Below are 23,534 nucleotides of genomic sequence, written 5' to 3'. Positions count from 1 at the left end.
CTTCCTTTGCACTACTGCAGAAAGGAGAGCCATGTATGTTTTCTGGCATTGAAAGGGATTGACACGAGGTAAATGGAACCTTAAAGTAAGCGAACCAAATGACTTGCATTTTGTGCAAAAAAGATAATGTGGAAGTGTTGGGTGGGCTAGTGACCAGCAATGATGCTTTCAAGTGAAAAGCCTGCATTTGGAAGGCAGACATTCTGACAAAAGTTGCATGTTTAAAGAGAGAGAGGTCTTAAATGCTCTAAAAGTTGGTTTTCTTCATCTTCAAGCCAGAAATTAGCTATTAAAAAATAGAACATGGGAAAATGTAATTTGTGGAGCAAAAGGACTGTCCGCATTGTCTAGGCTGTTAGAGGTGTTGAGTAAGAAGAAATTGATAATCTGATACTCCAGATTCCTTACCTTAGAAGGCTCACCTGGCGTCAGACTGAATCTGAAAATTGTTTGGTGAGCAGTACCCCTGCGCCGGAAGGTGGCGTTGTTCGGTTCTGCATGGCTTTGTCTGCGTTGTCCAAGCCGGAAGTTACCCCAGAAGATTCTGTTTATGTGGCATTAGGCAGGGATGTTTTGTGAAATGAACTGCCTCATAAAAATGTTTAAAACACCAATAATCTGAGATCAAATTTAGGCATGTGCAAAACTCCGATAATTTGCTCTTTTCTAATAATGGAATGTTTTGGAAAAATTTCGCGAAATTACATATTTTTAAGTGGGATGCAAATCCGTTATTTCATGCTACATGACACTTGTGTTCTGTTGTTCCTATGCATTCGCTGTACATTTTTTACCACAAATGGTGCGGAATTGCAGGAATTGGTGTAATTTGTAGGATTTCATGTTACAAGTGCTTTGTGGAATTACTGAAATTATGCAAATTATGCCAATGTAATTTAAATTTAATCCGGGCCTAATCAAACACTAACAAATAAATGAAACTTGGCTTTGTTCAGTGGTAAGCTCTCTTATATGGTTCCTGTACCTTGTGTCTTCAGGTTTTGAAAAAGGCCTTACTTCGAAAAGAACAAGAGCCAGATTTCGAGGAAAAGAGGCTTACGGTAACCATAGGAGAAGATGATCGTGAGTTTGACAAGGAGAATGATGTTTTCAGGGAATTGAATTATCGCATCACTGCAAGAGATCAAGGGTAAAACATTGATCTTTAAATTTGCTTTTCTAAGAAAAATTGTTTATATGGTCATAATAATTTATTGTGAACATGCTAGTTCCGTCAAACGTGTCATGTGAAATCCACTAGTTCCTCATTGCAGATTTATAGACTGGGTGCAACTCTAAAATGGTGAAATGCTGCCCTATGTGCAACTGCACATTTTTAGGTCTGAGTTTTGACGGCACCGCTGTCAAACCGATCTATTGTTAACTATATATGTAGAGTGGGGTTTGATTCAAACTTCGGCTTTCGTTTACCAATCTCTTTTATTCATTGGCTTACAACTTTAATTGGTTTAAAATGCATAAGGAACTATTTTAAAACTGTAGCCCTCTTTGTTTGCTCCTGTTGGCTTTCTCTTGTGTGTCTTGCTTTACTATACTAGCGCATCATTTTTTGACACATAAAATCCAAACATATTGGCTTTGCCAGTGCTGGTTTTCTTTTCCTTGTTATTCCAAGAAGGCCCTGAAAGTCCAAAACATTTTCTAAGTGGAAAAACCCAATATCCTACTCCCCCCACAAAGTTGGGGGTGTTCTGTTCCCCTTCCCATCCTGAAACAAGCATTTGCAATGTAACTGAAAGTTTAAGCTGTTGTAGTTGCAAATATTAATGCAACGCCAGTGGCTTAAACTTCCAGTGATGCTAGAGCTATTGCATTGCAAAAGGATCGCGCCCCTCGTGCTTAAGCTTTACACATCTTAAGCTAAAGCGCGGTGCCTCGATTGCTTCAAAAGAAATGGGAAAAAAACATTTTTCTAATTCTTTACTTTTGAAGCAATCACAGCACCCGCACTTTAGCTTAGGATGTTTAAAGCTAAAACGGAGGTGCCCGGATTCTAACAAAAGTAAATAAATAGGCAAAAATGGCGGCCAAGTGAATTTTTTTTTTCTATTTCTTTACTTTTGAAGCAATTGCTACACTTGCACTTTAGCTTAAGACGTTAAAAGCTAAATTGCGGGTGCTGCCATTATAGCAAAAGTTAATAAATGGAAAGAAAAAAACATGCTGCCGAACTGCAAACAACAAAAGACAGACTCTCCTTCATTATATCATTTGAGTCGTACCACACTGGTTATATGAAGGGGAAAAAAATAAACTGTTGCGAGAGAGTGTGTTCGCAACTGCATGGAGGAGAAAGACAATCAACAAAATAGTGCTCCAAGTCTGTAATTGAACCAAACCGATTAACAATCATTTAACAGTGGGTGTCCTCATGGGAGGTTACAAGAAGAGAAAAGGTGGTTCTAAGGAGGGACTCCTAAGCCTATTCACCAATGAACAGCCACCATTTACAAAGGACAGTGACTGGAGCCAATTAAAAAGATGGCTGGAATGTGGGTAGAGCTTCAAGTCCATACCTGAATACAGCATGTCTCGAAGAGGCAGCGTAAGTGGGCCTAAGCGAGAGTTAAAAACGGTTACATGGGACATTTACTGGAATAACTGACAGCTTTCAGGATAGGAAGGACTTTAGAGGAGTTTGTAAATCCCAAAATAATCATAACTTTGTGGACTTTTCCACAAACTCTGAAGGCAAACTATGCCTTCAACCGAACACCACCCAACCCTTGTGTGGAGTTTAATTCTTTGTAATTGTATGCAGTGTGGTGTAGGAATAAGCTATATCAAAACAGTTTATGGCTCTTGTATGAATGTCACTCCAACAGCACTTTCAGACTAAAATAAGACGGCATAAAAATATTTTATATGTAAAAGTTCAAAATAACTAAAGTAATGAAAGCAAACATTAAAGCCGTGAATTCTAATGAAGATTCAGTCTCCAGAATAAGTAATACAGGATAACAGATGAAGAAAATAGAAGATCGCAAAGAGGCACAATTAAAAGTGCCTCAAAAACATCTAAATGTTGAAATAATGCATTTGCAGAATCTACAGAGTTAACTGTTGTGAGCCTTTGAGCTGAATCATTGTGAAGGGCTCCACGAACGGTTCAAACAATGGCTTGTCTTGAACTCTGGTATGGGTCTCAATTTGTGACCAGGATGGCAAATGAACAAGTGGAGTAAACTCAAAACGGAGCCTTGATGAAGCTGCATTCAACCTGAAATCTTTGAAAAGTGGACAAATTTAAAACTTTATTGCTTCTCTCCATTCTTTCATATCAAAGACCATACAGAGATGGAAGCATCAGGAGGCGGTGGCTACCATCATTTATGATACGAATGTCTGCAAACACTCCTTTTAGGCTCACTGTTTCTTTATTGAGTCTATCAGAAATGTAACTGGGTATTTAATGTGGTTTTAAAGTTAAACTTGTGCTGCTTTTCAACCTTGTAGTAAAGAAAAGGGTTTTTCTAACTGGTCTTATCTTAATTGGGGGCGCTGTCAATGTTCAATATGGGAAGGAAGAAAGAGGATGTTCAGATATTTTTTATGTACTTTGCTAGGTTGCATCATCCAAATAGAGGGTGATTTCACAATGAGCACTAACAATAAGATTGACCCACAGCTAGGAAAGAATCCCAGATTTATATCTGCCCTCCTGAGTGGAAGCTGGTGGCAAGTAATAAATGTGGCCTAATGTTTAAATGAATGGTGCACATTTTAGTGCTGAAAAATGCAGCAGATATTGAAGGCTATTTCAGACAAAATGCAGCATAAGGGAGGGACAAGAGAGCTATTGCTCTTCCTGTTTTGCTTTACACCCTGTGCAGCCCAAGGTGGAATTAATTCCTTTATATTAAAACTATTTACTTAGGTGTTTAAAACAAATGTCTCAAGATCAAGTTTACTGTTCTTGGTGCAATAAGAATCAGAAAAGCAGATGACACAAATATTATTCACATAGCTCCATGACCTCTACCCCCCAGAAGAAGAGTATTTATGAGTAAAACTCTTACAGATTACTGGGAAATCAAGGGAGAAGTGAAATGCTCAGAACCAAACCAGGAGTAAAATGAGTTCTACCTTCAGAAAATGTCTTGAGGAATCAAGGAAGTGCCCGTTGAGTGAAGCAAAAGTAAAAATGTAATCTATCAAAAGTAGTCTATTTAACGGCTGTGTTTTGAGGGTACTAGCTCAGAGAGTGGAAAACAAATTGCTACATAAATGAGACTGCAGGAAATGCTGGGAAAGTACAACTTCTGGAATCTTTAGAGGGATAGTGTCTGTTTTAAGGAATAGTTTACAATTCTGTTTTTTTTTGTTTTTTTTTTAAACCTTTATTTGACATTTTCAACCAGATACAAACACGGGCCTACAACCCCCAGGGCTGGCCGCTAAGCAATTGCAACACAATACTACGATCAAAACTTCAGACCCAGCCTCCCGGGGAGCATAGTCGCTACATCCACAATGCGTACTGGTTGGAAGACATATCAATTTGGAAACAGGATACAAAAGGTTTCATTTTATAATATAAGATAGAAGGATCAGGTGCCATACAATATCTCAAGCTATGAAGTGGGGGCGAGCGAAATAGCAGTGTGTCCACAGTTAATTCGTTTTCATGTAGGTCAGTGGCGTTTAAGCAGACGACACCCGAGTAAACAAGCATACTATTACGGTTCGCGCCAACATTTACGCCCGCCCGTGGCCCCGAAACATCGCGAGAGTTGAGGCACAGATGTGAAAGCAGAGATGGACCAAACAATGAACCCACTACACTGACCCGGAAAAAAGAAAAGAAAAGGCCAAAGAAAGATAAGAAGAGAAAAAAGGCCATAGAAACAAAGAAAAAACAAAACTCCCAGCCCCCCACCCTGCACCCCTGCAGATGACTAAGGCCTACCCCCCTAGCAGCGTGCCTGTCGCCCAAGAACCGAAACCCGAAATATAGAAGAAACAGGGGAAAAAAGGGGAAAAAATTAAACCCCACCCGAAGAGGGGAAATGGAGGAGGGCTTTGTTCAACGCACTCCCGGTCTCTCGCCCCCGTCCTAACCAACCCCGCCCCGGACTCCGTTAATTCAATAAAACAATCCCGTTAACCATAATACCACAATGAACAACCCAGACAACAATCTCTGCCTTGGCCCCGTCGATGAAATTCGCTGAGTCCGTAAGTGGAAGAAAGCCCTGTCCTCAAAATGTCGAATGGTACACAGAAGTTGGCAGAACAGGGGTCCACAGATGAAAAAAGAACGGCAGGTCCCAATTTAGTCGGCTGGTACCAAAGATGCCCCTCCCCGTCTCCGAAGCCAGGCTTTATCCTATCTGCCATCTTGATAGACCGACTGGGGAGGGGGGGTCGACACAGTCCAAAACAGTTCACAGTACCAATTAAAAGGAACCGAAGTGGGGACAGCATGTAAATGTTCCGACAGTTGCAAAACCGGGGATTCCAACGGATTAATTGAGTCACCAAGCACAGTACTTTCGGGTAGCTCCACTGCGATAGGGGCAAATACAGCTTCCAGCGCCGGGTCTAAGTACGCCACCGGGGCGTCAATCGAAAGGCGAGCTGGCCGTCGGGTCTCGGGCGTCAAGTCAGGATCCAATCTCAATCCTTTGATTCCATCCGCCGCCAACAACAGGCTGCAGGTCTGAGCTTTAACAGTCTCCTGAAGTGCCACAAGGGCCTCCAGCACCTTCCGCAATGACGGGCCACTTTGAGCCTGCTCCGTCAGCCTCCATTTTTCCTCAGGCATGGTGGTCTCCACGGGGGGCGCCTTCTCCGGGGGAAGATTAGGCGGAGCAGGAATGAGCCATGAGGGACAGACTGTTAGCGTGCAGTAGCGCGTAGTGAGATTCCAACCCAAGGGGCACCGGCGATATGAATGCCAGACCCCCAGTCCGGGACCCCCGCAACACAGCACCGAGCGTCACTCGTCACCTCACCTCCTATAGAGCACCAGGCAGCAGATGGTAGCAAAGCAATCCCAAAATTCCGAATGTTCCAGAGACCGGACCTAACCGCATTCAACAGTCCGTTGTTGTTCAACTCGGACCCGGCTAGGCCAGCACTCGAGACCCCGGCTTCTCGGCTGGGTTAGGCCTCAAATCGGTCCTCGACGTTACTCCACTCCACGATGTCGGAGAAACTCCGGGATTACATCATAGGAGTGCAAATCGGGTCACACTCACGGATCCGGGGCAGGAAATCAGGATAGGTGAGAGGATAGTAGAGCTTAGGACGGAGGTCAGCGGAGCCGGGAGACTATGCGGCCATCTTGGTTGGTGTCGTAGCTCCTCCTCCTACAATTCTGTTTTAAAGAGTTGTCTCCATTCAGTTGCATTTGCCATGACTGGTTTTGCATTGGTTTAAAAAGTTGATACAAGTAATTATCTGTCCTGCAAATGCTGAGAGGTAGATTCTGTTTTTTTGCAAGTTAAAAATTTTATTTTCATGTTTCTATGTAGTGCGAGCAATTAAGCAGTCACCAGAGCACTTTGCAGCAAGAAAAGATATGTACAGATGGGGTGGAGGAGTAAGAAACATTCAGGATAACATTTAACACATTTAGAGATGCAGATGTGTGTGGGTGTCTGGATACACTCTGGGATATGGATACAGCAAGTGGAAGAGGAAAACACAGTGTGGATACTTTGATGACTGAGTTGCATTACAATTCTATTTATAAGAGACAGGAACCCCAAATTTTTGGACATGGGGATTATACAGTAGTGTGTTGTGAATTCATGGATATTACTTTTAGGTTTTAGCTTGAGGGGAAGCTGTAATAAACGGATAAAGTTGTGAGAGGGCAAGTAAGGGATGAATTTAAAGGAAGAATTGAAGAGAGAGCAGATGCTTTTGGAGTCAGTTTGTTTTCCTATCTGTTTTTCAACAAAGATAGGAAAGGAATTTGTCTGATCTTTCTAGGTATAGGGTTAAAAATGTCTGAAGCAAAATCCATGAACGAATTTGACATTGAGAGTGTCTTGTTACAAGGTGAAGTTTCCATATTTGTGCTTTTGTATCACCATATTCTTTAAGAAAGTAAGATTTTTAATTTGTCTTTTGGGCAGATTGGAATGTTTAGCTTCAGAACTTTAAAGACTTTAAAGATGATTTAGGTGTATCTTAGAGTGAAAATTTGGCTGACAGTTCAGTTATTAAGTACTGGTATAATTCAGCTTTCTTGTATGTATGTATGTATGTATGTATTGCGATTTATATAGCGCACGTATCACCCGAAGGCATCAAGGCGCTTGCCTTGGGAACCCGTCCTGGCTTTTCCCTGTGAGATAACCCCTACTGGGCATCCCCAAGGTGAAAGCCAGGCATCCCGCAGCGGGTGGGCCGCCGTAGTGGAGATTAAGCAACTATTGCCGAGAGTTGCAGCGTGGGACCCCATGATTAGAATCGGCGGCGAGAATTATCGAGTCCGTGGACATTTTGAGCTCAGGACCCTGCCGCGTCGGGAATTGAACCATGGTCCCGGGCCAGACCTCTGCATCAGGGTCTGCCGCTCTAATCAGTGAGCCACACATTCTTGGAGTGGAAAAGGTGCCTGGCTGCCCATGCAGGACCTTTTTTATGAGGTAATACAGGAAGAGAGAGAGAATTCCATTATGGTGAACCACAACAAGAAATGGAAAACCCAAAGAATATCTAAAGCATTTTGACAGATTTAATATAAATGTGAATTTCCGCTCTGTGAGAGTCATGTTATTGCATTTTTCGAGATTCAATTATGGAGCCCATCCATATTTCGGTACTTAATATTTAGTGTTGAAAGTCATGTCGAAACATCTACCACATTCAAATAGTGTTTTTGCATCATTTAAGCATGCCTTGGAGTCAATCTTGGATATGCTATATAGCCCACAATCATATATTGGCCTTTTTTCTGGATACATGCATTAACATTGTAACATTGAAAAGAAAGTGGTAATACATAGTGTCAAGCCTGTGGTAAATTTCATTGTGGCTCAATACATTTACTTGTTCACTTATTTAGTTTATTAGATTATTTTATCGAGCATCACTCAAAATACAAGGCACATGCTTAGCTAATAAACCCTTCTAAGCACACAAGAAATGCCCATTGCAAACGCCATTTGCCATGTTTCATTACAGCCACCAATTCTATTACTTCAGACTATCTCAAACAACCACGTTTTATAATTAATAGACTTAAATTATATACTTCCCATTTTTTCTGGATCCATGTTGTGAAAAATTGAGTTGTTGGTTGAGGGGGGAAAAACCCTATTAAACCAACATCCACAATCCTTGCCAGGTAAACCAAAAAAAGTGACTACATAAACCTGTGCCTAACACTCAGGTAGCCTGGTATTAAATAAGTCAGGCTTACCCTAGAGGCAATTTGTAAAGTATTTATGCAGCACTTAAAAAGTAATAAAGTGAAAACACAACAAAAGATGACTCCCACGCTGATTTAGAAAGATTGAGTATATTTTAATTAATTATTTGAGACCAAAACGTTAAAAATTGAATTGGTAGAATCGGTGATATACAAGTTAAAGATTTCAGATAAGTAAAGCCCCTAAAAGCACAAAGTGCCACTCGCAGTTATCTAGTTATTTGAGACAAGGTGAAAGTCACAAGTTCAGGCCGCCCACAGTGGAGTGCGGCTGGAAACAGGGACCAAGTTTGTACCGCTGCACAAATTACCTTCTACAGTCCACAGTGAAGAGTTATGTTCACTGAGGTGGCCGATAGGAGCAACAAGAGTGCTGCGTTTGATCGTCATTGTAGTGCGAAGAGCAGGCCGGGTGTCATGGACGGTCACAGCTGGAGATTTGTGTTGGTGGTCACCGTGGGCTGTCGATGCTGGAGCTCAGATCTCGCTATGGCTGACCCTGTAGCTCGAAGGCTCTGATTCACTGGTGCTTCTCATTGGCTGTCGGCATGAATCTTGGCACAAATTGGCCCATTTATAAAGATCCCAAAACTTCAGGTTTCTCCTTTTCTTCAAGGAGTTAAACTAATGCCACACCAAGTGTTCAGGACCTGGGAGGCACCTCTTGGGCTCAAGACCTCACTGCAGCAGAGACCAGGAGGGCTCAAGCAGTTTCAGGGGAGGTCCAAAGGGCAGTTTATCTGTTAGCCATTCACAGTTGCTGCCCACCAGACATCCTTTGATGGGAAAATGGTAACCACACTTGAGTGAGGCTGACCATTTGTTCAAATAGACATGCTAGCAGCAGGAACAGTGAGGGGAAATCAGTTGCCAAACTGGTTTTCTGTGTGGGTGTGTAGACACACGTAGCCACACCTCTAGGGTGAGCTACCAAGCTCCCACCACCGAGAGGGGGCTCAGAAATCCTGAGATTGGGCAGAATAGTGCACGCTGGGATTTCTAAGGTGCCACACATAACCGGAATTAGTCATAAGGCAGGAGGAAACCTGGCAGCCCCTTGGCTACTGAGTGCTTCATTCCCCTCATGGCACTTTCTGGGCTTAATTATGGTGCTCCTGGCACCTTGAACTTCAGATCACATGTGTGCTGGAGAAAGTACTGAAGAGGGACCGCCTTTCTGACTTCTGGACCTGGCAAGAGAGGCTCCACCAACTGCTGGACTGCTCCTTGGGTTAGTGAAGAGAGGACTGTGCCTGTGGTGCCTGACTTGTGGATGTCGCCCCAAAACAGGAGATGTGGAATTCTAGAGTATGTTGGCTGACTCCTTGTTCCAGCACCAGAGCCATAAAAGCTGAAGTAGTCTATTTGGCTGGTCGGTTGCCACTTTAATCAAATCAACGTTAACCGCAGACTTGTAACCAAGAAGACCGCTCCCCTGCACTCAAAAGTTGCACCCAAGTCTGCTGGACTCAGAAGAGTCATCAGAGTGTAGATTGGTCACCAAAGATGAACACTAGCTCACACCAAATGAAACTGCTGGACTTGCTGAAACTAGTAGCCCAATAGTAACTGGACTTCTGCTGTCTCAAAGAAGGCTTGAGTGATTCCAACTCCTGTAAACCAAGGTATAGTCCCAGGAAGGCCCCTGTTAACCACAACGCACTGAGAGCATCCTCACATTTGTGTATCCTCACTACCGTGTATCCTCAGCATCAAGATGAGTTGGTTATAGTTTATGGCTGTCCTTGTGTAAAGTGTGGTACTGTTCTTAAGACTGCTTTGGTAACCAGGCAACTGTCCAAATATCCTTTAATTGACCTCCCTGACCTTCTCCCTGTTAAAATGTGTTGCCCAGGGCAGAGTAGTCAAACACAGATCTTTAAAACTTTAGGCTTACAAATGCTTGTTTTGTGATTTGGACTAAAAAGATGAGATTTATGTTTTACTTGGATATCTATATCTCTGCAATCCTCTGGTGGATTTTGTTTTAGTATCTAAGATTCATAAAAATATCTATTTTTATAAATTTGTGTCAGACTATTTGAATGCAATGGTACTTATTCTGTTAAGTGCGTCTAAATGAGTTACACTAGTTCCTTTTTTTAAGCCTCGTTGCTTGAAGCCACAGCTATGCAGGGTTGAGACATCGGTTTTCTCAATGGGCCTGACTGGACACTGGATGGTTGCATCAGTTTATTACACAGTTGGGGCACGCAAGCACACCATATAATAAACCACAATCCTCACATGTTGTATCCAGAGGTCCGCGAGAGTACTCGAGTGGGTCTGATGGTCCTCTCTTTAGGGCTAGCCTGGACAGCGCATGCGCATTTCAGGTATGGACTTGAAGCTCTGCCCACTCTTCGTCCATATTTTTCATTGGCTTGTCATTGTTCTTTGGAAACTGTGGCGTTTCATTGGTCAACAGGCATTAGTAGTCTCTCCTTATTATTTTTTTTAATGGCACGCCACGATAATACAGTGGCGGCTGCACCTTTGCTTTATTTGCAGCAGCGATTGCGCCGTCTGCAAGACCTCCTGTAAACACTCTACAGAGTGTAATTTCAGCTGCTGCCTGCTATTGGTTCATAGTTCCATCGCTTTTGTTCACTGGCTCCTTATTGACCGGTGCTCCAGATACATCACTTCCGTTTGGAGCCAGGAGCACTGGCCAACTACAGTTTCATTACACTGTAGGCCTTTATGCAGTTATTCATGAACTACTTTTTAAAATGTATTTAAACAAGCACCCCATTCCGGGCTTTATCTATAATGGTAAAAAGAATAATTGATATACAGAATGCAGAACAATGTCATACATTCACCCCAGTACAGAGATCTGGGTCTAAATCCATCGTTTTTTTGCTCCCCATGCCATTCCAGTTTGAACCCAGCCATATGTAAATCAGTCTTGACGCTGTGGCCCATGGGAACAGTCCAGCCCGAACTGCCAGGCCAGGTCCTTCCTGGACTGGAAACAAGCATCCTAGGTCTGGTTTCGGGGTTCCACCCCTCATCAGCCAGGATTGCTTGACTCGTCTGGCATTTGAGAGCACGGACAGTTTGCAGAACAATGTCATATATTCACCCCAGTACAGAGATCTGAACTGAGGTGGTGAAGTGAGCTAAAGAACGCTGATGGATTCAACCCAGATCTGTGACTGGGGGTAAGCGTCTTAAAAGTTTCAGCGCTCCGTCCATCATCTCCTTGTGTTTGCTTTATCTTTGATGGTGGCACACTACTTTCTTTAGACTTGGCTCGTCTAAACAAAGGTGCACTGCCGCTCTTAAAGTGAAAGCGCGGAATGGGGTGCTTTTTATTTGTTTTTTAAAGCATTTGTTTGTTGACTTGAGAAACCATGCTTTTATTTGTAAATGCGCCCCATTTTGCGCTTTCACTTTAATAGCGGCTGCGCACCTTTGTTCAGACAAGACTACCACCAGAACCACCACCAATGCCCCCAGTAATCCTCATTAATAATCTTCTTCATCCCTCCCAGTCTGGTTTTCGTCAGGGTTTCTCTACTGAAACCACTGTATTGGGAGTGACGGAGAATCTTCGCCTACTATTAGATCAAGGTGAAACGGCTGCACTGATATTGCTTGATCTCAGTGCAGCCTTTGATACTGTATCGCACAGTATCCTCCTGAACAATCTTGCCTCCTTTGGCATTAGTGATAAAGCCTTGCACTGGTTCTCGTCTTTTCTCACTGACCGGACTTTTCACATTTTTTCCAATACGTCTACATCCAACACTTACCTCTCTCCACATGGTGTGCCCCAGGGTTCAATTCTTAGTCCTCTTCTTTTCAATCTTTATGTTGTTCCTCTGGCTCATATTGCACATTATTTTGGTCTAAATCTTTTTACTTACTCTGACGACTCTCAGATTGTGTTTTCCCTATCCCAAGCTGATCCCTCCTCTCCTTCATCTTTGCAAACGGGTCTCAGCGAGATCTCCCGTTGGATGAACCGCAATTTTCTCAAACTAAATAGCGACAAGACGGAGGTGCTTGTCTTTGGTAATAAGCCTGATCTATGGAGTTCGAGACATTGGCCTTCGACCATGGGCGGTTTACCCGTTCCTTCTGAACGAGCGCGAAATCTTGGGGTCATTATTGATAGAGATCTATCGATGAAAGACCAGGCCAATAAAGTTGCAGCCACCTGTTTCACCATCTTAAGGTGGCTGAGAAAAATCTTCTGGATTCTGCCTTCCGACACCCAGAGATCCGTCGTGACAGCCCTGGTGACCTCTAGATTGGACTACGGGAACGTGCTCTATCTGGGGGCTACCAGGGCGGTCATGCGCCGTCTCCAACTAGTTCAGAATGCCGCTGCACGGCTTCTCTGTGGTTGTCGGAAACGCGATCCTATGACTGAGCGTCTTAAGGAACTGCATTGGCTCAACCTTGACAATCAGGTAAAATTCAAAGCATTGTGCTTTATGCACAAGATCAAAATTGGAGTCGCCCCTTCCTATCTCCAGTCCCTTGTTAAACTTTATGTACCTGCACGTTCTCTCCGTTCTTCTTCCCAACACCTGTTCTGTGTTCCTAAGTTCAGGCTTTCCAGAGTGGGTGGTTGCTCTTTTGCCACCTTGGGACCCAAACTCTGGAACTCCCTTCCCCTGGACTTGCGTATGGAGCACTGTCATATCCGCTTTCATAGAGCCGTGAAGACCTGGCTTTTTGTCCAATAATTTCCCTCCGGACTGTATTCTGATATTACTCTCATTCAGCGCCGGGAAACCCTTACGGGTAGCTGTCGCGCTTTATAAGATTAATAAATAAATAAATAAAATACCACCATCAGTACCGATACCACCTGTACCACCACCAGTACCACTACCACCACCACCATCGGTACCACCAGTACTAGCACCAACACCACTAGTACCACAAACACCAGTACCAGTACCCCCACCAGTACTACCACCACCAGTACCACTACCACATGTACCACCACCACTACCAGTACCACCACCACCGATACCACCACCACCTCAGGGCCTCTCGCTCACTAGTAATAGCAGGGGCACTGAACAAGGCCGGAGATGGAGCCGAGACCATCCCTCCGTCCCCTCCATGCGTGCCATAAAGCACAGCCTGTCCTGCACCAGGAGGTGGAGCCAGGGCCCTACTATGGCTGGAGTGTTTATTAGGCTAAAGATAGCAATGACATTAAGCAATGCCACACTGCACACTCAAATCACAGAGAGGGCAGGAAATAGCCCCCCTCCCGCTCTTCCTCCTGAGCCCGTGTAATAACAGTGTTGCAGGGCTTTGTTAGTGTTTATAGCTCGGATCATATGTAACTCTCACTTCACACTTTGTGTCTGTGTGATTTACGACACTTGCACATCTTCTTCACTGCACTATTTATCACTACTTTGAAGATGTCGTAGGCCGACTCTTCCATTGATATTTACAATTTAACAAGCGTTCGAGAAGGCCCTTTATTGCAATGCAATAGGTCCCGCATTTGCGGGAGGTTAAGCTATTAGTATTGTAAATGACAATGCCTTTTATGTTTTAAAACTGAAAACATAAATAAAAGGCATTGTCATTTACAATGGCAATAGCACAAACTCGTGTGAATGCGAGACCTATTGCATTACAAATGTTTGTTATTGTTTACAGCAGTTACTACGGAGGCCTGTTGTAGTATTTAACATTTTCGTCATAAACTTACATAGGTTTTAATTTTCGAAAATAATGGGCTTTTTCTACTCCATTAATGTAACTAAATGCCGCCATGTCGTGTCATAAATCGATCCCTCTGAGCACCATCAGCAGTTGTTTCTCTCTTATGGCTGCCCCGAGTCAGAGGGGAATCTCTTTCCTCCTTTCCCCTTGCCCTCCCGAGCGGAAAATGAAATCATCTCTTGAAAGGCAAAGATATTAGCAACTTTCAGCTGGAGTGTAAGTCGGAGGAATGCTGGAGCAAGGCATACCACAAGAGGGGGATCACGGTGTGGATTCAGATCTTGAAGGAGGAGCGGGCCCTGCACAAGATCAAGGTAGGAACTGGGTGAGCCGTATCTGGAGTCGCCGTGTATGTGCCAAGACAAAGTCTCGACTTCCATGTCTTACAATATTCACAGATTTTGAATTCTTTCAACCTTTAATTGATGTGAGCTGTAAATCGGGAACTTTTTTTTAAAATATCTTTTTATTGTCATTTTATTCAAATCCTCAAACAGGATACATATAACAGAAAAAAAGGAGGACATAATGTCTAAAGAGACCAAGTTATGCGTGGCAAGATTAACAAGGATAATGCACTGGCACCTCTAGCGATCCTTCATACTTTTGATATAATTATTATACAGTAATCGCCTGGTGCTTCGTCCAGCAGCCATTGCGTTAATCAGAACAATTTGAAAGGCTATTTACATCGTCAAGTAGTGGTTACATTCACCAATGCTTCCTCCACTAATATTGTGAATTTACATCTTTTATATGGGTAGTCACCCAAAGTTAGTCTATCTCGTGGATATAATATTTAAGTTTGTGTTCATATCATACTACAAGCAAAGCTCAAGCTATCTTAAGGAGAAAACAACATTTATAAAGAAAAATAAGAAAGACCAAGGAACCCAAACAAGAAAAACATAAAGTAACTTGTGCAGAGGAGTAGCGAGTATGTGTTACATCAGTGAAATCCCAGGGAAATGACAGCAGGCATGGCCCGCAAGCTGGTCCAGGGATGGGGGGGCGGGGGGATGAAAGGGTGTAGAAGCCCCACCACCGTGAATATCCCATCTGTGTTCTATTAACCAGGCCAAAGCAGGCTGAAGCCCCTATGCACACCCCAACCCCTGAGTATCAGACCCCCATAGTCCCAAGACATCCCTAGGAATGACCTTGTGCAATGGCACCCGGTTGTGATCCATGGTCCGGCCCATCCTCCTCCCCACTGGCGCTAACAGGGTTCTCCCACTCGGCCAGAGCCTCTCTCCACTGCCCAGCAATTGGGCGCTTTCTCATTCCCCGAGCCTACTCCCAACTCAGGGTTCTGCCGTCTGCTCCGGTTACGATCACATCCCTACTCCAAGCTGTGAACTGTGGCCCCCTCACCAATTTCCATGATAAAAGTGAATGTCCACATATTTAAAGGTTTTCTGACCCCAAAGAATGTCGGTTTGCAGCATCTCTGGCCCCTCTATCGGGAACAGGCATGTCTTGGATTTGTTAACCCTGAGAGCTGATCAAAGTCATCCAGAATATGGATAGCTTCAGCAGCACCCTCAACCACCTCCGATAGTTCATCTGCGTACAGAGAAATGTGGTGTCGCTGTCTGCCAAGCATCAGTCACAGCCCCACCCACCCCAGGCGAAACCTTTCGGCTAGAGGCTCAATGGCCAGGGCAAACAGGAGCGGGGATAGGTGACATCCCAGTCGAGACCCTCAGGCTATCTTGTACTGCTGAGAAATGGTTCTACCTGCCTTAACTCTTGCTGTAGGAGAATTATAAAGAAGCCGCACCCATCGCAACCAGTCTTCCCCCGGCCCATTCACAGCATCACCTCAAACAGATTCTCCCAGCCCACCGTGTCAAATGTCTTCTCTAAGTCCACTGATAGGCCCGCTGACCCGCCGGTGGGCCGGTGCTTCGACATGATACAATACAGGGTCAAGTCTACAGAGGTTGTATGAGGTGTTGCGCGATGGGATGAACCTGTTTTGGTCTGGGTGGATCAGGGACTTCAAATGCGGGAGTAGCCAACCTGCCAGCACCTTGCTCAGAATATTGAAATCTAAATTAAGCATGGAGCGAGGCTTGTAGTCCCTCAATCCAGCCCCTTGTTTCTTGGACTTTGGGAGAGGGATCACAAGCGCCGTCTGGGTGGTGCCCACCCCCCCTTATACACCTCTGCATATAACACAACAAGGTATGGGGCTAGTATGTAAATGAAATGCTGGTAGAACTCAGCCGGAAGGCCTTCCGGCCCCGGCGTCTTACCGGGTGGTAACGTCACAATGTTGGCCCTGACTTTCTGCAGGGTAATCGGGTCTCCCAGCTCTTCCCGAGCTTCATCTTCTAAAGTTCGGAGTTGTAGGGGATCTAGGAAGTGTGGTATATCCTGCAAGGGGGGGCGCGGTCGGAGCCTCGTATAGTTTTTCGTAATACATCTGGAATGAGCTATTGATTACTTTTGGATCATATTCCACATCTCCTTAGTCCAAGCCCAGTGGAGTGATGGGCACACCTCCCAACTCAGGTTTAAGCAGCCTCACCAATAGCTGTCCCGCTCTCCCCTCCCTTTGCACTCTGTTTAAGTAGTATTTATAATGGTAGCACTGCAGCCTGCCCTGCGCGTCATTATAGCGTTCCCTTGTTTTCTGTAGAGCCACACGAGCGGCCTTGTTCCCCCCCCTGTAGATTATCAAGTCTGCGAATGTTATCTTCCAATTCCAGAAGCTCCTGACGAAGTTCCCTGTGAGCCCCCCTTGCTTGACCCATACAGTGGCCCCTGGCGACCACCTTAAATGGCTCCCATTCCATCTGAGGAGAGGAGGCTGTACTAGTGTTAATAGGGAAATTTGTTTTAATTAGTGTAAGCAATGAGGCCCTAAAGGAGGCATCGTCCAGTAATGACGCATTTAATTGCCATGTGGGAACTGGAAGTCGCCTCCCAGCTGGTTGATACAGTATAAGAAGTGGACTTTGGTCTGACAGGGTATGCCCCAGATATTCAGCATGCGAGACAGAGCTATTAAAGGCTGGTGAACAAAGGAATGCGTCGAGCCTGGAATGTACCTGATGCACCGGTGAGAAAAAGGAGAATTTTCTGTCCTTTACATGTTGCAATCGCCACGTATACTCAAGACCCCACTGTGACATCCAAGTATGGAAACCCATTGCCGTACGGTGAAGTTGAGTTCCCGGCAATGGGGGATGGGGGCTATCCATTGCAACTTCAGCAACACAATTAAAGCCCCCCCCCCCACCCCAAAATAAGAGGGCCAGACATTTGGAGAGCCATTGGTGCAGAAAAAGACTCCAGGAAGCCATCCTGGTTGGGTGTATGTGTATATATATATATATATATATATATCACCTCCTGTCCCGCTAACCTCCCCGTAAGTAGGACATACCGCCCCTCCGTATCGAGCCAGGAGTGTTTGAGGGCAAAGGGGATCCCTGGCTTCACCCAAATTAATCCTCCCCCCCCCCCCCCCCCCTCCTAGCAAAGGCAGAGAAATTGGTAGCAAAAATCTGCCCCCTCCATCTCCTCTTAAACCACTCAGCCTCTACCCTGTTAGTGTGGGTCTCCTAGAGGAATGCAACATGCACATATCTACGCCGCAAATAGGAATAAATGCTGTGGCGTTTGGCCATTGTTCCTATTCCCCGAATGTTCCATGTAAGGAACCTTACAGTATTAGGTGTGCTTGCCATGCCCACAAGTCTGCGCCCCACATCCACTGGGAGTGGACCCCCACCCATGCCCACCCTCCTGTACACCCACCCTCCTCTGCAATCCTCACAGCAAAAAAAATCGAACAGATGAACCCCCAGTCTGAACACTTCCCAAACCCCAAGGCAGCCTGACGCAACAGTCGCCCAAACGACATGTGACACATTGCCCTTGATGAGGCCCTAACCCAGGAAGGCCCTCAGTGGGGGGTGAACCAGTAAAGACAGAGATCTGGCAAACAAACAGTCTGGAGTGCGCCAGCCCCTCCAATTTCAGGTCAGCTCGAGACTAGGGTCCACCAGCGCCAGACCAGCCGTGTCTAAGGATCCAGAATTGCCTTTAAGTTAAAACAGTCTCAGACTATTTCATCAGCCGTGTTCGGTGTTACCACCGGCAGCTTCACGCTGTCACTGTGAGGTGTCAGAGTCGGCGTTCCTCATGTCCCTAGATGTGCGAGCTCCCCACCCCCTGGATGTACTCCTGTCTTGCATGAGTGCCACCACCGCCTGGAGGACTGCAGCTCTATCCTTCTCTGTTTGCGAAGCCGTTTCCTTCTTAGGAGCTCCCCTGAGGGAGCGCCTTCCAGCGCATTTCCCTAGCTCCGGCTTTCTCCTCATCTCGGATCCAGTGCCCGTTGGCCGGCAGGTCAGAGCCCCGTAGGACTCCAGCCACTCCCAGGCTTCTTTGGGATTGCTTACAAATGTGTGTCACCCTCCAGGATGAACCGCATTTGGGCTGGAAACATTAAAGAATGTTGGAGACCCTCTTCCCTCAATGCTTTCTTGACCTCCAGGAACGAGGTCTGCTTTCTCTGCACCTCCAGCGTATAGTCCAGGGAAGAGGGAAACGTTGCTGTTATTAACAGTATAGGGGGCCCTCCGTGCATGCCTTCTGCAGAAGTGTATCCCTGCCCCATAAGTAAAGCAACTGGGTCACCACTGACCGCGGAGGACACCACAGCACCAGCACCAGCGGCCTGGCCAGGACTCTGTGGGCCCTTTCAAGGGTGTAGAAGGTTGACACCCTTCGATCGACCCTCTGTTTTCATCCACTGTTCCAAGTAGGACACCATGTAGCTGCCCTCAACACCCTCCTGCAGCCCCAGGACTCAGACGTTGTTCCGTCTGTTGTGCCCCTCCACGTCCTTAGCCCGTCTCTCCAATACGCTCACTCTGTCCATGAGGGCCCCCATCTGCTGCTCCAGGGCCTTTTGGGCGGGGGCTATAACGTGAGACTGGACTCGGTCTGCTTCACCCTCTCGGAGAGTTTCTTATGCTCCTCTCGCAGGAGGCCAAGCCCCACCGCTACTGTGCTGATGTCCTGGTGGAGGATGGCTTTTGTATCCGCTATGGCCTTCAATATTTTACTCGGCTGCACTGGGTCTTCCAGGACAGGCCGAGTCTGCTCCAGGTCATGTGGGCCCCAGTTTGCCGACCTCAAGGTTTTCCCATTTTGCTAGTGAGGCCACACGGCCGAGAAGACTGGTCAGGGGAGAAAGGGCAGCTCAGCAATATGCTCCGAGGCCCGCCAGGCACCATGTGGACTAGGACTATGGCGGTCGGGGGAATCCCAACACCACTATTCCCCAGGCTGCCCCCTAGGTAGGGGTTGCATTACTCTGTGAGCCAAGGTCTGGGTCAATGGGCCAATTACACGCTCAAGCCTCTGCCCCCACAGGAGTCCAGGGCAAGCGTTGTCGACAATTCTCCACCTTTTTCTCCAGGGGGTCCGGGGATGCCCCCTCCTCTCGTAGCTCCCGTCTTCTGCAGGAGAACCCACTGAGGTCCAGAGACATTGACCCAATCCAGGCGGGACTGGGCCCCTTTGCACACTTTCCACAGCTCAACCACGGGCCAGCTCAGTCTCAATGTCCACTAGGCCACCACATCTGCCCCCATGGTTGCCCGGTCTACTCCAATCAGTCCCAGAGGGAGCGGGTATGGCGTACTCTGGTCTCCTCAATTCCCCAGGCCAGATTATCTTTTCAGGTGGCAGCGGCCAGTCCCCTGTAGGTCAGGTTCCAAAAACTGCAGTCCTGCCCCCACAGGGTCAAAAATTGTGACTCAGAAAACCCCCCAGGCAACACTCGGACACAATGCATGGCGCAGTCCACCGTGGTCCCTCCACTACTAATCACTGGCCCTGGGACTGGGCTCCGACTCAGCAGTAAGGGTGGTGATGTAACCTACCCAATAATCTTTGAGCCCCGACCGGGCTCAAATGACCCTACTTGCTCTGCACACTGCCACCGACAGCCACAGCGCAGTGTATTAGCCCCGTACCTCTGCGCCTATACAGTCTCCGTGTTCCAGGCACCTTGCACATGGCACTATAAATCGTTGTGGGCCGCCGCGTGCGAGCCCCCAACTGCAGCTCGAACTTCAGCAGAGCCCAAACGCCGCTCCGCTTTCCTGCGTGAATCAGCCCCCACCGCCATCTTGACCGCATCGATCACTAGCAGCCGCCGAGGGCCCAGATTCTCCACAGCCACTCAAAAGACAGGGACCAGCTTTCCAGCATCACAGCACCAACCGGGCAGGTTTGCAGCTTCCCCCGGGCTCCGGCTGCGTGGGATTGTTCTTAAATAGGCAGGCCGGCGTGGAGCTGCAAGCACACGCGTCCACCATATACTCTGCTCCTTAGCCACGCCCCCAAACACAATTAAAACGTTGCAAATGTTGCTTATTCTCAACATTGCCTATCCAGATATTCATCATGATTTATAATTTATCCCCTGAGTCTTCAGCGGTGTTTGGCATATGAGCACGTCACCGGGTCTGTAAACTGCACTTTTAACAGCATTAAGTGCATTTGACCTGAGTGCTTTTTATGAGGGCCAACTCGGTGTACACAAGGAGATTTAGTTTATGTAAGATAGCTCAGTTGCTTCTTGTGCTTGCTGCAGAAGGCTGTAGGCTATGCCACTCGTTCTCTTCCATGAGAACCTGACTCAATTGTTCACCCCCCAGATCAATAATATAAACTTGTGCCATTCAGTTTGTTATATTTGTTTTTCAAATTGCCCATCAGGTCTTCTGAGAACCAGGGAAACTTATTTTAATTTGCTTGTATTGTAGCATTTGCACAGCTCTGTGGAAAGGGCCAGAATAGGATAGTGTTTGCCTCGCCCCATTGCGTACGTGGGCAGGAAACATACACAGCAGTGTTATCACCCCCCACCACACCACCTCTGTGCGACAAGATGGCGCAGCCAGGTGGGTCTGTGTTCATTATCCATGCTCTGTCCTTGGTCCCGAAGGCTGTAAGGCACCCTGGCAAGTAATGAGACAGATTGTGGCTCTCCCTTCTTCACCTGTGGCTCCAGGCAAGGGAAAGGCAGCAACATATGAATAAAAAAAACACAAAACTTCCAGATGGGAAAGTACCTGACCAGAGGCTCAGTAACCTACCACGACTTTCTTTTCTTTGACACAACACTACGTTCTTGAGCTTTTACTTGCAGCTTCGGCGCTGCATCTCCCCATCCACAAAGCAAGGAAAGGGTGCAGTACAACAGACTGTTACTAGGTGTCACTGTGGAGTTGTAAACGGACTTCTATTAAGCACTGCACGCACAGGGACACCTAGTAACAGCCTGTTGTACTGCACCCTTTCCTTGCTTCATCCATTTGCTCTTCTTACTTCTGCTATTCCAGTGATGTTTTTACAGGGAAGAAACATTATTTGCAAAGCTAATAGCTCCAACTATCACTAATGCAAGACCTATTGCATTGCAAATGCTTGTTATACCTGGTGCCCACTTTATCCTCTCCTTATTTGCCCACAGAGTGTAAATTGATACTTGTATAGCGCACTACTCACCCGCAAGGGTCTCAAGGCGCTTGTACGAATACCGCTGTGGAACCCATCCTGGCTTTCCCTGTGAGGCGTCCACTCCTGGGCACCCCCAAGGTGGAGGCCAGGCATCCTTAGCGTTGTGGGGGCCGTTGTGGAGATTAAGCAAGCTATTGCCCAGAGTTGCAGAGTGGGACTCCATGATTGGAATAGGCACCGAGGCGAGAATTATCAGGTCCGTGGAATTTTTTGAGCCCAAGACCCGCCGAGGCGAGAATTAAACCCTGGTCCCGGGCCAGACCTCTGCATCAGGGTCTGCCGCTCTAACCAGAGTGGCAACCAATGTGGGGTTATGGATATTGATCACACGCGGTTGAGATTCATCTTGTACACTGGAGGTATGGAATTCAGTACCAAGTGGTACACCAAGCTATGATTACATTATCAGTACTCTTATTTCAAAACTTTGACTAAGCACTTCAGTAATCTTTGTCTTCTTTCCTCTTGTGCATGTGCCTGTATTCTAAATGGACACCGGGTTTAGATACGCCTTTCAACTAGTCACTCTTGCAAATGTGCATGATCTGGTAATTCACCACCATCACCAGCTAGGATTTTCGATGAGAAATGGTTTCGTCTTGAATCTAAGACCAATTTATTTATTTTTTTTATAATGGGAGTTCTCATGTGTTTTCACAAGTATGCCTACAAAGAATATCACATTTGAAGGAGGTTTTCTTTGCACACTTGTGCAGTGATACTTGACTAGCACCAAAAACTCTTTACTAGGGAATTTGTTTTCTAAAACATTTTCTGTGTTTTTACAACATAGTGTACACCAGCCCTAAAACAACCTCCGGTCTGCGTGCCAGACTAGGGTGAAACACTTGTTGGCTATTTTGCTTCTCGCTTTATAATGAAAGCATGAAACAGAAATAAAATGAACAAAAAACAAACTTTCGAATGGAGAAACTGGTCTCCTTATTACTCTTACCTGTAATAATGTGTACCAGTGATATTTTCAGAAAGTGTAATTGACAAATAAATGCATTTGCTACTTAAACCCGAGGAGTGAGCCAATTCTAGGAAAATATATACTAGGTGATCACCATTCTGTCTCTGTTACCCTTAACGGATTGAGATTGTATGATGAGAGTGGGAGAAAGCTGTAAGTGAGGCCTTAAACTGCCATGTTGGCTCAAAAGCCATTGCCTATTTAAGTCAGTAGAGGGTATAAAAAATGTATGAAAGGGAAGCGTTTAGATCCACAGGTTTAGATTTGGATAGAACTCCAGAGTAGGTAGTGTTCAGGCAACTAGGTACCACTGATTCTTTTTTTACGGTGTGTTCCCTTTCCCTTCCTTTTGTTTTTAGTTCGGTTGTGTTCAGGCTGTTTTTTCACTGCTATGCAATACTAGCCTGCCATCAGGGCCGTGTCTGGTGACCTAATCTGGATCCAAATAGAGGTTTGCTTTTCAGTCCTTTTCCTTCTTTTCCTGGCTTGATGGCGCAGGGGCTGGCAACTGCCGATTCTATTTCAGAAGAAAAACAAAGTCCCTGAAAGGAGAAATCAGTTCTTGTGTAGTTTGTAATGAAACAACATGGCAGCAGACAATAACCAGAAATTAGCATGCAGCCCCAGCTCTTTAGAAAAGCCAGCTGACTGATACAGAGCTCTAATAACTCGTCAGGCCATCCCCCACCCCTGCAGGAAGATGGCAAAAGCTCAGAAAAAAATTATGTGGTAAAAACAACTTTGATTTTGCCAAGGATAAGGCATTTTTAGGTCTAGCCTACCTTATAGCACGGGGTCTGGTTGTGAAAAAAATATTGTGGGCTTACCAAGAGCATACAGGGGCTTGGAGCCCACTCATTGCTTACCATTGGTTAGGTTTCTGGT

The 23,534-nt window shown here is 45.9% G+C and overlaps 1 protein-coding gene across 1 annotated transcript in view; it reads left to right on the top strand.

The window, feature by feature from the left end:
• The window catches only part of ZC3H18 (zinc finger CCCH-type containing 18), a 449,445-nt gene that overhangs the window by 154,136 nt on the left and 271,775 nt on the right, over nucleotides 1-23,534 (top strand). Inside the window, exon 6 of the mRNA XM_086945597.1 lies at nucleotides 999-1,150. Coding sequence (XP_086801723.1) covers nucleotides 999-1,150 — 152 coding nt within the window. The remainder of the gene's footprint in view (nucleotides 1-998; nucleotides 1,151-23,534) is intronic.

Source organism: Lissotriton vulgaris, chromosome 12 (genome assembly GCF_964263255.1).
Source record: "Lissotriton vulgaris chromosome 12, aLisVul1.2, whole genome shotgun sequence".
In the NCBI taxonomy this organism is placed as follows: Eukaryota; Metazoa; Chordata; class Amphibia; order Caudata; family Salamandridae; genus Lissotriton; species Lissotriton vulgaris.
This window is presented reverse-complemented; position numbering and strand designations above follow the sequence as displayed.